Source organism: Antechinus flavipes, chromosome 2 (assembly GCF_016432865.1).
Source record: "Antechinus flavipes isolate AdamAnt ecotype Samford, QLD, Australia chromosome 2, AdamAnt_v2, whole genome shotgun sequence".
In the NCBI taxonomy this organism is placed as follows: Eukaryota; Metazoa; Chordata; class Mammalia; order Dasyuromorphia; family Dasyuridae; genus Antechinus; species Antechinus flavipes.
In genome coordinates this window covers 410,182,394-410,197,457 of record NC_067399.1, presented here as the reverse complement: position 1 = coordinate 410,197,457, position 15,064 = coordinate 410,182,394, and the positions used below count along the sequence as shown (strand labels likewise).

At 37.3% G+C, this 15,064-nt stretch overlaps 1 protein-coding gene across 1 annotated transcript in view; it reads right to left on the bottom strand.

Moving 5' to 3' along the window:
* Positions 1-1,819: 1,819 nt before the first annotated feature.
* The window catches only part of ADRA1B (adrenoceptor alpha 1B), a 39,241-nt gene continuing 25,996 nt past the window's right edge, over positions 1,820-15,064 (bottom strand). Inside the window, exon 2 of the mRNA XM_051978816.1 lies at positions 1,820-3,002. Within this exon, the coding sequence (XP_051834776.1) occupies positions 2,434-3,002 (569 nt within the window). The 3' untranslated portion in view covers positions 1,820-2,433. The remainder of the gene's footprint in view (positions 3,003-15,064) is intronic.

Sequence of the window (15,064 nt, the reverse complement as noted above, 5' to 3'; positions counted from 1 at the left end):
TGTAACCACCTATGGAGGGACTTACTTGACATAGCCCAACAGATTAACCATAGCAACTGAGACTCTTTATTGTACAATCAAGAGAGACACTTGTCCACTAATTAAGCTATACCTTAAAGTGAACTTGTTGGTGAGAAGACTGGCAGCTCTCTCAAGATGGTAGAGGGAAACATGTGTCCCAGTATTTGTGGAATCTATTTTTGTATTTGTGTTCTTGACATATTTTTTCAATGTCTCTTCTTAAAAGCTAATTCATATTAATTGGTTAGATGATATCACAGCAGTTGATTTGGGGAATGTATACCAGAATGGAAGCTTAAAGTGATAGCATAGGAGAGAACCAAATAATTCCTGTGGGTCACCCATAAAATCTTAAGAGTGATGTAACTGGTCTGAAACACTACCATTGCTTGTATGAATTGAGAGAAAATGCTCAGGACTTCACACATCTGTATTGTATTTTCTACCCTCTAACCTCGTGACACAGAGTAGGCTTTCCTCAGCTAAAATTTTCCTTTCTAAAATTTCTTATAGCATTTTATCTGGGCTCCCCATTTATTTTTATTATAGTTTGTATTGTGTGATATTTATTTGTGTTATTCCCCTTTTGGTATTTCAATACAAGGACTTTGTTGTAATTTTCAACCTCTGTATCCCTAGTACCTAAGATTGTACCTTGCAATAGGATTAATAAATCTTTGCTCAATTGATTTGAATGACTGGCTGCCAAGCCTGATGACCTTTCTCAGTAGCTTTTTATATAAAAGCATTGTAAATTGTCCATGATATCTTTGAACACAGTTAGGTAACCTGGAAGCAAGAGAGAATTATGGTGAGTTATTGTTTCTGGGTTCCAATCTAGAAAATCTGTGTGGGAAGAAAATCTTGAGCAAAATCCTTGATTTTGCAGCAGAGTGGTTTGGAGAATCCCTCCTTTATGAGGTGCTCATGCCAGTAATGAGATTAGGTAATCAAAACATAGAACTAGGCAGAGCTGGTTTGGGAAATACATTTATTTGCTGGTTATTAAGGTATTTGATGGATTATTGTGAATGGAAGAAGGGAAAATTGTAGGGGGAGGTAATTTCCTTTCATTCCACATGATTCTAGCCTACCCTTTACTCTGCAAGGTTAAGGTTAGATTTGGAAAGTCAGTTCCTCAAAGGCAGGCAGGGACTCTCATAGCCTAATGAGGTGGTTTGGTATAGAATGGTATTGTGATCCAGTAGAAAGAATATTGGAGTAGGATTTGAGATGTAGGTTCTAGTAACAACCCCATCATTAAGCAAGCTGAGTTGTCTTGGATAAGTTACTAAAAAGACATTGGACCCCGGTTTCTCACCTGGAAAATGAGTGAATTGGCTTAGATTATTTTTTAATCTGTGCTCTGAGATGCTCAAGGAGAATATTATTCTCACCAGTGCTAAATTATGAGAACTTGTTTGATTATGAGCCAGAGATCTCTTCACGTTAAATTTATGTTTTCAAGTTTGAAGGGCAGCTGACAGAGGAGAGGATACTTAATTTAGGTGATCTAAGAAGAAATTTGCAGAAAAGATTAATCTTTTAGGTAAAGGGTCAGATTGGATGACCTCTGAGATTACCTGAAAGTTTTCATAAACCAACCTTTCTGAGAAACTGGGATTTAATAAAACGAAAGGAAAAGAGTCCATCTGGGAAATGAAGGACTCATTTAGGAAGATATAATAGCCCAGAAGTCAGCAGAGAGGAAGGAAAGAGAAGGGGATTGAACAGCCTTGGAAGAGGAGAAATCCTGAGGCCAGAGCTAAATAGAACAATAAGCCACAAACTACAAGAGTAAGCACATGAGAAATGACTTTTAATGTCTGACTTTTTTTTCCCCCCTAAAGTGCCAACGTTCAGTGAAATACAGGGAAGGGCTGGACAGCGATTACTGAGACCGCTGAGAGGTACAAAGTTAAATCACAAAACAAAACGCCACCGGTTTCCTCTTTGACTCACATTCATACTTTCCCCACTGGGGTGCCCATGCACACACACACACATACATGCATACCACATACAAAGACACTGTATATCTACTGTTATATACATATGTATATTATATATATAGAAATATATATAGTGTGACTCATTTCATATATGCTTATATTGTAGCTGTCACCTAGAAATTCCACAGCAGCTAAATATTGAGCTGCATGTATTCCTTTTCACCTGCTCTGGGCCTAGATCTTCCTTATAATTGGAAACAAATCTGGCACCCGTGCACCCGCCAGAAATGCAGTTATCCTTTGCTCACTTCTCTCCTCCCTTCAGTTTCCCTTTGGGAATCTGTGTTTATTGAGTGTTGAACTTCCTTGCTCCCTATATCTTCCCCAGGGCAGGAAACCAGGTGTGGGGTCTGCCAATGAATGATGGAGCAGGATGAGGGGGGATATTACTGATGGTCCCTTAGAACTGATTTGGCCCTAGGGGCATGTTTTTTTTGAAGCCAGCTTGGCCATTGGCCATGTCAGCAACTACCTCACAGCCCCCATTGCTGTCCAGCCCTGGGTGTCCCTCATGTTCCGCTAGGAACTTGAGGGTGAAGAGGTGGCCTGTGTCTTGGTGACGCCCTGGTGGCTCTGGGTGGGGTGGGCTCAGGAAGGTGCCAGAACTCTTCCATTCTGAGAAAGTGTACATCTCCACCTGTGGGTGGGTGACTTTGCTCAGGTACCCAGGGCTGGGGGTGGCTGAATTGAGGGTCCTCTGGCTACCACTTAGGCAGCTTCCACTGTCATCCAGAGAGTCCTTGCGAGAATGTTCAAAGGAGCCTCGATTCCAGGCTCGGTAGTTGTAGTTCCACCAGCCTAGCCGATTCCGTCGATGGCACTGGCATCGGAGGATGCGGAGGAAGGCGCGCTTGAATTCCTTGCTGGAGCAGGGATAGATAATGGGGTTGATACAACTGTTGAAATAGCCAAGCCAGAAGACCACTTTGAAGACAGTGTCTGGGGGCTTCAGAGCAGCAAACAGGGACCCTGTGAGGTAGAGAGACAAGAATAGAAAAGCAACAATTTATCAGTATCTTTCCCTGTAACTCTCTGCTGAAATATGATTGCTTTCTATTGCTGCTCTCATAAATGTTTCCATTTCAGTTATTCATACAAATAACAATATTCTGCCAGACTACTTTTCTCTGTAGGGTGGACTTAGGATAGGAAGGGACCATACCCTAGTGATTGCTTGGCAGAGCACTCAGAATGGCCATGTGATAAAGTTAGGTATAAAACCACAACTTTTGAAAGTTAAAGGGACTTAGAACTCATTCTAATCCAACTTCTTCCCCATCTTACTGATGAGAAGACTGAGACCCAAAGAAGAACCCAAAGTGTTTGTCCAAAGTTATGCTGAAAATTCATGGCAGAACCATGGCCATAAATCTGATTTCCTGTTTCCCAGTCCAGTGTCCTCTCTTTTTTTAAAGTTTTGTTGAAGTATCACAGTTATTTCACTTCTACCTGCAACAATTCTTCCCTTGTAGTAGAGGAAAACATTTAAAGAAAACCACTTGACTCATGAACTCATCAGACAACATATGCAACATTCTTTGCTCATAGTTTGTTTCCCACTTCTACAAACAGAGGAGAGAGAAAGACATTTCCTCATCTCTCCTCTGGGACCATGACTAGGCATTATAATTACTGGGCTTTATTTTATTGTTTATTTAGTTTACATTATTTTAGTCAATGTGGATATTGTTTCCCTGGTTCAGTTCATAGGATCATGGATTCATAGCTTATGAGCTAGGTAATATTCTTTTTTATTTTTCTTGAGGCAATTGGAGTTAAGGGACTTGCCCAGGGTCACACAGCTAGGAAGTGTGAAGTGTCTGAGACCAAATTTGAACTCAGGTCCTCCTGAGTAATATCTTAGGAGACACCTATTCCAACACTTTAATTTTACAGATGAGGAAAAGAATCGACCGTTGAGAAAGCCAAATGATTTGCCTAAGATTGTATAACTAGAAAGTGTCTGAGGCAGTATTTGAATTCAGGTCTCATTAATCCAAATCTATTATTCCTTCCTTTATATTTGGCTTTGGAATACACAATATGATTTTCTTTTCTTTACAGCAAATTTATCTTCTTATTTTCATATGGCTTGATTTATGGGTATACCCTTATACACAGCATACCTTTAAACATGTTGAGGCAGCATTTGAACTCAGGTCTCATGACTTTGAATCTAGGGGTTCTTTCATTTATTAGATGGCTTTGAAATGCACTACATTTTTTTTTTGTGCCAAAAATTCATCTTCTTAATTATACATAGCTTATTTGAAAATGATTTTGGGGCAAATAGGTGGAGCAGTGGATTGGGTACCTTCTTTGGAATCAGGAGGGCCAGAGTTCAAATTTTGCTTCAGATATTTACTAGTTATGTGACTCTGGATAAGTCACTTAATCCCAATTGCCTGAAAGGAAATGAGGAAGGAAGAAAGAAAGAAAAAGGGAAAGAAGACAGAAAAAAGAAAGAAAAGAAGACACAAAAGAAAGAAGAAAAAAGAAAGAAAGAAAAAAAGAAAGAAAGAAAGAAAGAAAGAAAGAAAGAAAGAAAGAAAGAAAAGGAGTTCAAATGAGCTTACTCATGTCAGGGAGGGAGGGGCATGGTAGAAAAGTCAATAAGTGAGGTACAATCCTTTCTTGCCTCTGAGGAGGGAAAGACTAAAATGAGAAAAGATTTCTAGATGTCTAGAAGATTTCTAAGGCATCTGCCTAGCTTTCATATTCTATGAATCTTGAGATCAAAAACATTGCCAGTATGGCCCTTGCCCAGAATAGCCACTTGATAAATGTTTTAATTGAATTAAGTAGCAGTGAATTCCTGCAGTGATTCTCAGTCTCACCACAGAGGGGCAGAGTCAGCTTCTGTTTTGCTTGGGTAAGAGACTGAATCAGCAATAACCTCTCAGGGCCTGAGCAGGGAGGGATAAGATTCCAGACATATTTCTGATCTCGCTCTCCTTACAACAGAACAGTAGTAGGCAGAAGCAGGGGCCCTTTTATGCCATACATACCTTGTTCTAGTGGTTGGCACAAAGACTTAGTTAATTAGGGAGATAATTGGCATTTGGTCCAAACAGAAGAAATTCGCCTGCTAATATACCATTCTTTTTAGGGTGTGTATCTCTGTTTGTTACAGGAACTTGGAGGAGCCAGGAGAGAAAAGATCTGAGCTGCTCCTACCTTAAGGGTCTTGTGAAAACAGTCTGGGGTTGTGAGTCAGTCTACCTGAATTCTATTTTTGGTTATATCACTAATTCATTGTATGATATTGGGGATGTCATTTGGCTGCTCATTATCTTAGTTTCCTTATTTATAAAAGGGTTTATAAACCTTACTTTTTAAAAGTGAGTACAGATTGAAATGACTGAGAACTTGAAGATAGTATTCACAAAGGAGGTATTTATTATTTCCCTCTTTTTTTGGGAGAGAGAGCAGAGATGTTTGAATAAGACCATGCACATCACTTGAATATTCCTTTGACCTTCTAAGTTTCACTCTGGAGAGCTTATAAAGAACAAAGATGAAAGGATATTACTGTAACAATTTCAACATATTAAAAAGCTTTCCCCCAGTCTCTTACCTTACCTCTTTTTCCAGACCTGTAATTTCACTGGCATAGGGAACTCAGTAAGAACATTCCTTTTGCCAGCATAGGTAGGCAACTTTAGTTTATAGTCTTATAGTGTTTGAGAGATTGCCAGGGGATGTATAATTAGTATGTGTTCGAAGAACTTCAATTCGGATCTTGCTGACTTCAGCAAGAGGCAGTTCTCTAGCTATTACACTATGTCATATTCCCTTTATTAGAATAGGAAGTAACCTCTTTCATTCAATTTGCTTATGATTATGAAGGCATCATCCATTAGAACTAGACAGGAATTATGTAGTCCCAGACTTTGAGAGTTTCTATTATAGAGGCTATAAAATAGGCCTGGCTATTCATTAACTGGGTGTTACAGAGTCACAGAGAAGACTTGATTGAATTGATGCAGAAGGAAGAAAGCAAAACTAGGAAAACTACAAACATAATGATTTCATGAATGTAAATGAAGACAAACTAAATGACACCAGATTTCAGATTATGTACAATAACCAATCTTAGTTCCAGAGGACCAATGATGAAATCCAGTTTCTTCCTTTCAGTGCAGAGGAGGTGGACTTTCTGTGTGGAATTTTGCATATACCATCAGATCTTTTTACTGTTTTTACTTAATTGTTTTTCTTTGTAATAAAGGAAGGTTCAACAGAAGAGGAGGATTTATTGAAAAGTGACTGTAGTATATAAAAGGCTTAGAACTAGCATATTTAAAAAGGGAAAGCTTGAATCTTGAACTAGGAATGTGGGGTGTGTGTGTATGTGTATGTGTCTGTGTAGAATGTTACTAGCTCCATGTGTGATCTTACATAAGTCATTTAACCTCTTTTGTGTCATTCATCAATATTAATGTTCATGCATGTTCTGTAGGCAGGGTTGTATATAAAAAAACACTGGTGAATTTGGAACCACAAGATTTGAATTCAAATCCTGTCTCTGTTTTCTAACCCTAAACCATTATCTCAAATCACTTAATCTCCTGGAGTCTCAATTCCTTTATTAGCAAACAAGTATAGGGGCTGGACATTCTCTGCAGGCACTTCCAGATCTTGATCTGATCCTACAAACTTAGACAATGTTTTAAGCTCTTTGAATCTTAGTTTCCTCATTTGTAAAATGGGAGATTTAGACTAGATGGCTTTTAAAGTCCCTTCTAGTTCTAGGTATATGAGTCTTCCTATGAGCCTTTAGCTCATGAATTATGGTCATGATGAGATTCATAGGAAAAAGTGAAATGTTATGGAAGTGCCTTGGGAGCAGAGAGTGTGTAGAAGCTCAACAACAATAACAAAACAACACTCCTGGTATGCTACTACTTTTATTACTACTGTTAATATTACTACTACAATTAATATTACAACTACTATCACTATTCCTATTATTATTAATATTACCACTATAACTATTATTACCACCACTACTACCATTAATATCTTCTCTTCCTTCTCTTCTTCCTCCTCCTCCTCTTAACAAGTAGGAAACTATGTGCCTGGAACTTACTATGATTTACTTCTCCTCTTACTCCTCCTCCTCCTCTAGCTGGGTAGGGAGCTATGTGCTTGGAACTTACTATGATTACTATTACTACTACTACTACTTCTACCACCACCAGCAGCAGCAGATACGGAGATATGTGCCTGGAGCTTACTATGATGAATGATGAGTTAGTAATAACAGATATTAATTTTACATTGTACAACTGTAATAAAAGATTACCATAGGGTGAGAGCAAGTGTTAAAAAGTTTGAATGGTAGATAATCCAAGTGGAAGCCCTATATATCATATCACATTCTCTTAAGGATTTGACTATAGAACAGCTCCTTATGATAAAAACCTGATATTACAGTCAGATTCCACAGCAAGTGTTAGTCTCGTCTCCTTTATAAAGTCCATTGGAAGTGCGCGGTGTTTACTCAATTCTAGGGAAAATGACAAGAGTAATTGAAAGTGTTTAGGAAGTCAACCATGCCTAATGTGAAAACATGTTAAAAGCTCTAGACTTGGAGTCAAAAGAATCTTTGCTCTGCCACTTAACTATAGTCTTGATTCGATCTTTCTGAGCTTTAATTGCATCTTCTGTAAAATGGAGAAAATACTAACTGCCCTTGTCTATATCACAGGGCTGTTTGGAAGGGAAAAGTGAAAACTTACAATTTATAAAACCCTGCACAAATGTAAGTTATGATTTCTGCTTTTTTGCTCGGAGCTTTCCTTGATCCAGGTTGTGCCAAATAGTCATACTAATACTTTGTTGGCTTCTGGGAAGATGATTTGTAGCTTTCTAATTAATGTATTCCTAATGTATTCTCAGGATGCTTCAAGGACGCCATCAACAAAGAAAGAATGGTTTTTCACTCTGAAATACAATAAAACTTTATTAAAATGTAAAAATCTAGGGGTTGTTCAAAAGCAGGTGGGCAGAATTTGGCTTGAAGGCAGTAGTTTGTTAGCCTCTAATCCTCTATGGTCATCTGCGTTTTTAGGAAGTCTATTTTCCTTTCAGATAGACAAATTCTTCCCAATAAGAAACCAGCCTCTAGAGACTACAGAGATTTTTTTAACCATTGAAGAAATAGTTTAGCACATATATACTGTAATTACTGGATTCCTGAGAATGTTTTTTGTCTCTACTTTTTCTTCTTGTACTAGTCCTGTCTTTCCCCTTTTTCTTTCATTGCCTTTCCTAACCAAATCCTTAATATTTTTTTTCTTTCCAATGGTGATTTATTCCTTTAGTTAAAAGCTTCTGTGATTCCCTCCCTACTTTCCTGTTGAAGGAAACACTAAAGCTGTTATCAGTCATTTTAATTTTAGTATGAATGAATTTCAGACACTTTCATGACAGGTTTTCAATGGATGCTAAGTTCCTGAATGGTGATAGAGGGAATACACTAAAGAGAAAAAGGACAGAAAGCAGAGAGATTGGGAAAGCATAGTCCTCTTTTTATCATGTTGTTTAGGGCTGGTGATGATGATGGAACTCTGTTTCTTTTCCAAAGGATTCCAAATTTAGAGCTAATATCTCAGCTGTAACTCCGCAGCTTCTCTACCCCTAAATAAAGACTAGCTGGCAGATACCTGATTTTAACCTCCTGGACAGCTTCCTCCCCCCCCCCCCAAGTTCAACTTTGTTTTCAGACTTGGATCTTACCCTAGTGTTTCAATTGATTAACATTTAAATGGGGTAATGATGGACAGCTCTCTTAGTATTCAGAGTAACAACTATTTATAAATTACTCCCCTACTCAAAAATCTTTCATGACTTCACATTCCTTATGAAATAAAAGTCCAAATTCCGTGGCTTGGCACTCAAAACTCTATAATCTGCCCCTGTCTATGGGCTTAGTCTTTTGTGCTTTTTTGAAAGATGACATGTGTTCTTCTGCCTCTGTCTTTAATTATTTCCTAAATCTCTAATGCCATCCTTTCCCACCTAATTTTTATCTGTCCCTTAAGTACTCCAATTAAGTCTTAAATTTATTAAGTTTCTCTGACTGTCTTAGCTTGTGACTTCTTCCTCTTACAGCACTTGTTTTCTCCCATTTATTGGAATCCTCTCATATAGATTTGTTAGTTATCTTTACCTGGGCTGGAAGTATATCTTATTTTCTCAATTACATCATATGATCTTTGAGGGCAAGGACTGCACTTTTTACAATTTTGCCTTTCCCAGATCATATAACAGAAATATTGGGAATCATTGTTGCACAACAAACATTTATTAATTGACATAATTCTCCATAACCTCATTCATGCTGTTCATTTTATCTGAAATGACTTCTCATGGATTTTTCTCTTATCTAAATCTAATCTATCCTTTAAGGTTCATCTCGAAGGCTTTCCTTTCATGAAGTCTTTTCCAGCCATTTCATCCCATGTACATCTCCTTTAAATTTTGATTACCATCACTTTCCTGATAACATGATTCTTTTCAGGAATAAAGGACAAACAACAACCTGGGAGTAGAAGCAGATGCCCCATTGCAGTTCCAGTTGGGGCAACACAAGTCCTTTTTCTTCACTCTTCTTTTCTCCCTCCTTTCCCTCTATCCATATAAGGTATCATACCTTTACCTTCTGGTATTCTGCCCAAAGGAATAAAAATATTGATTGCTGAAACCTTGTGAGATATCTTGGGATTTCCAGGCTAGCTTTTTTTTCCTTTAAGCAGCAAGCCTTAAACCCTAATCTCTCTGGCTTTCAATGATTGGCCAACAATAGGTCCCAGCCCAACCTTCACTTGGTCACTGGGCTATGATGGCTCAGAATGAATGTAAAGAGTAATTGTTTCTGTTTTGGTCAGAAACCCAAAGGATCTTTCCTTCCAGACTGATTTAGTTTTTTTGTTTTTTTGACTAGGTAAAAGAGGCCATCCTTTGCCTCATTTCTTAGCTAGACAATTACTGGATTGGCATTGTCTCAGTTTATATCTTGTCACTGAGTCTAGATGGCTCTGTTGGAGAAAGTGAGCTTGGTAACTTTGCATAAACTTCTCTCACTTAAATCCAATTCACTTGCAAGTCATATCATGGTCCTCTTCTGAGAATGAAAGACAATAAATACCACATAATTTAGCATTTAATTGTTAACTAATCTATCAGGGCCTCAGTTTTTCTCTTCTGTTAAGTGAGTGGGTTGTAATAAATGATCTCTTAAGAGCCCTTTTATTTTATTCATTCTTAGATTCTACAAAACAGTGCCTTAATATTCAAAAGCGAAATTAAAGGGAAAAACATTTAGAATATGAACAAATAGGGCTTATAGAACTTGCTTCTTTCCAAGGAGAAGATAAACAAATTAGTGCTAGTTCAGGGCGGGATGAATCTTTGGATGAAAGCCTCCTTGAAGAAATATACCATGATTATATTTTTTAGTATTTGGTTGGCTGATAGGAGGGAGAGAACGGAATCAGTAAAGTACCAAGGATAAGGTGTCTTTTGTTATTATCCTTTCTTATCGCTTTCATCCTTCCTTTCTGTCTGTTATATTAATTTCCCTCTCTTCTTTCTGACTCATCCATTTGTTCTCTTCTTTCACTGGTAGTGCAGTAATCTAAAGCTTTTCTTGTAACCAAACTGGCTTTTGAAATTGCAAGTAGATTGGTGAGTGACAGCCTGGAATGATTATTCTTACTTCCCTTTATATATCTAAGTTCTAACTACTCTTCAATGTACAATCCAAATCTTTTCTTTTCCATGAAGCCTTTTCTCACCATATCAGCTCATAGTGAAATTTCTCTGTTTAAATTCCTTTAACGTCCTTTAATGTTTACTATTCATTTGGCAGCAACTTTGTACTGTTATCTTTTTTATATCTCTCATTTCTTTCCATTTCTGTGAGGCATCGTGCTATATATAGTAGGAAGAGTCCTGAGGACAAGGGTTGAGCTCTACTTCTATCACTTAATAGGAATGTAATTTTGGGCAAATTACTCATCCTTTCTGGTGAGAAGTTTATTTAGACTACCTACCTCACAGGATCACAATCAAATGAGATAAAAGATGCAAAGGTAGTTTCTAGAGAGAAAGATATATATAGATATATACACACACACGTACACATAGGTGTATACATATACATATACACACTATTATTAGATAAGATAGACAATATCATCCTGGGAAGAGGGGTCACAAGGAAGCTGAGTGACTGATGAAAATTCATTCAGCTAGCTAGTAGCAAATTGCTTATTTCCAGAGTAGTGACCTCTCTTTGGGTGTTTGTGGTACAATGGAAAGAGCCTTAGGACTAGAATGGAGGTGCTAGATTCTCATCCTGTTTCTGAAACTTACAACCTGTCTCAATTTTCCTCATCTGTAAAATGAAGGCATTAGATTAAATGGTTTCTAAGGTCTCATCCAGTTCTAGAGCTGTGCTATTATGAAGTGCTTATTCAACATCTCACTAATGAGAATGGAACCAATTGTTCAATCCTTATGCTATGTTCAAAGAATTGCTTTATCCATTGGAAAATTTAGGAATCACAGGATATAGACTCAGCTGCTATCTCTGTTACCTACGTTTACCTACCTACAAATATTTAACTTTAGCTGTTTATGTAACCCTGGGCAAGTCATTTAAGCTCTTTTTACCTCTGTTTCCCCAACTGTAAAATGAAAAGGTTGGTTTTTGTGATCCTGAAAAGCCTTTGTAGCTCTTATTCTACAATCTTATGAAGAGGCAAAAGAATGTGTATACTTTGCCTGAGCTGATGCCTTATTGCTCTCTCCTTCACTAATTTAGTTTTCTAAGTGCCAATTCTAAGTGCCAATTCAATACAAAAATGAAGATGAAGAAAGATTTCACAGGGGAATGAAAAAAGCTAAACAAAGAAATGCTTGAATGTTGGCTTTGAATAAAATGGCGGTTCTGGCTAGCCAAGTCAAGGAAAGTCTGAAAACCGTTCTTCTATGATATCACCACCTCATGAAAGCCTGTACAGGAGAGCGTCAAGGGACAAGGGATGTTTAGCCCATAAATTCTTCCTTGATGTACAAATGGCAAAGCCAAGAGCTAAATTCAGAGCGGGAAAGGAAGGGCAACATTTTCATAGGACAGGGAAACAAAACAAAACAAAACATGAGCTCAACAGAGAGGAGAGAGCCAGGCAATAAAACAGCAAAAAGACTCTCGTTCTGAAAAAGGATGATTTTCTTATGTTGGGTTTAAAGTGAAAGACAGATGGATAGACAAGAAGGCTAGAGGGGTCTCTGATTACGCTTCAGGATGAGTGGTATATTGTTTGCCTGGCACTCAGGGCAGTCTGGCAGCATTAGCTTGCCTATCTCTTGGAGCTTACTTCTCTTCTTAGTCATGTAAGAGGGCATATCACCCAGGAACAGAGAATGCTTCCCTCTCTGCCTCTTTCAGCTGTGATATTTTATCCTCAATCCTAAACATGTCACTGAAACTTAGTAGTCTGTTATAAAAATAGATCCATTACTTCCAGGAGCAAAAATTTAGGGAAGAAAAGAAATAATCCATCTACCTGTTCAGTGGTAGCTTTGAGAACCCACAAAACCCTAGGTTCTTAGTCTTTCTCTGCCTATTTCAAACTTATTGCTTTCAGTTGGAGGGAACAGCATGGGTATTTCCAACCCATAACCAAATGGATCCAAAGAGATAATTTAAAAAATGCTTATTTGCAAAGAATTATATTTGGCAGGCAGATCCTTATCCTTTCAATCATGCTTTCTAAAAGGCACAATTGGAGAAAACACTAACATTGGTCATTCATCTATACTCTAAACTCTCAGTGGTTTTGGTGAAAGGGTAGCAGGATATCAAGGTAAGCTCATTTTGCTCCCTTTAAGTCAAATCAGATTTCAGGTGTATACTCTAACATGATAATATCATATCATGATAACATAATAATTTCATAATAGTATTCTACTCCCACCATTTTCAGCAATTCATTCATTCACTCCCTCACTAATTCCTTCATCTGAGTACTTATGGGAAAATAATAAGTTATAATATGTGAAAGTAAGGGAATGTAAGGGAATGTAAGGGAAATCTGCAGAGACTTACATGAACTGACGCTAAGTGAAGTGACTAGCACTAAGAGAATGTTATACATGGTAACAAGATTATGTGATGATCAATTCTGATGGACGTGCCTCATTTAAACAGCGAGATGATTCAGGCCAATTCCAATAGACTTGTGAAGAAGAGAGCTATCTGCATCTAGAGAGAGAACTATGTGGGCTGAATGTAGATCGCAACATATTTTCACCTTTTTGTTGCAATTTTTCCTTTTTGATCTGATTTTTCTTATGTAGCATTAGATTACTTGATGTTTAGAAAGGGGTAGTGAGAAGCAAGGGAGAAAATTTTGGAATACAAGGTTTTGCAAGGGTGAATGTTCAAAACTATATATATATCTTGAAAATAAAAAGTTATTATTTATTAAAAAAAACTGGGACAAAAGTAGAACCAATCCCCTTATCCTACCAATATTATGAGATACGTTATGAAAGTACAACAATACAAAATACTTTGCTAGTTTGGAGGAGAGAGAAATCATTCCTACTTGTGGGAATCAAAGAAAGTTTCATGGTGAAGAGAACACTGAAATAGTATAGACTATTATGCAATAAATTGTTAACAGAAGATTCCAGCTAAGACAGGAGCTTGAAAAATGGATTACTACTCTGTTTTGTTTTGTTCTTGTTATTTCAAAAATCATCATGCATGGTCCAGGAAATAAATACACAAAACTAGTTACTTAGGATCATGGGCCTTAGAGCTGGAAAGAACCTTAGACATTATCCAGCCTTCTCATTTTACAGATGAGGAAATTAAGCTTTGGATTTATCCAAAACCAGATAGCAAAATCAAGGAGAAGGGCCATTCAAAAATGGTAAGACATTTGTCAGCTAATGAAAATTGGTGAGCAAACTGGATCCCAAGTTTAATTGCTATAAAATGATGGGAAGAGATAACACTGCTTGCTAATTAGCAAATAGCAATGTAATTAATCTATTCAATCCTTCAGAGCTGTATAGCTGAGATCTTGGGTACAATTGTAACTCTGAAGACATTCCAGAAGGTTAGGAAGAATAAAAAGCTCACACAGACCTTAATGTAGTTAATCTAGATTGCTTCATTAATTGCAGGTTCTCCTTAATAATGTATCTGGTGATACTATTTATGTTCCATACTCAGTCTCATGACCACATTCTTTTATTCAGAGATTTAAATTGAGCCCATTTATTTCTCTCTTGAATTTACAGTTAGCGTTAAACTTTCCCTGGCTTACACAGCCCTTTGCCTCTTGAATAGAAACAAATTTATGCCCAGAGTTCCAATTTAATTTCTAAACAGCCTCACTCTTATTTTTAAACACAATATGTTTCCAAGATAAAAAAATGGAACCACTAGAAGAAAAAGTTGCCTATTTTAGCCAAGAATTTAACTTTCTCTACCTAAGCTATATAGTATAGTGGAAAGAATACTTGATTTGGATCGAGAAGAATGTTACTATTAATAAGTCACTAAATCTCCTTGTGCCTCCATTTCATTATCTGTAAAATGGTATAATAATATTTATATTACCTATTTCAGAAGATTGTTCTGTGCTATTATTACTAGAACAAAGAGGATATGTCCTTGGTTGGTGTGATGATATCACCCAAGAAGCAGTGCATGAAGGGCTAGTGGGTAAGACTAGAAATGTTGGACAGAGCAGAGCAGCCATAAAATGAAAGAGAAAGGGAAGAAGAGAATAAATGATTACAAAACTATAGGAATTGTCTGATCCATGTTTCCTCTTATTGGTACCAGGTTAGGTTTTTTTATGTGGTAGTATTTTGGACAATACTTTGAGGGTTCGATGACTGAGGGATCATGAAAATTCACTAGTCTAGAATCAGCGATAATAATATCTCAGTTATCAAGATGAAATGCCTTCTGTGTTCATCAAATGGACAGACCAATA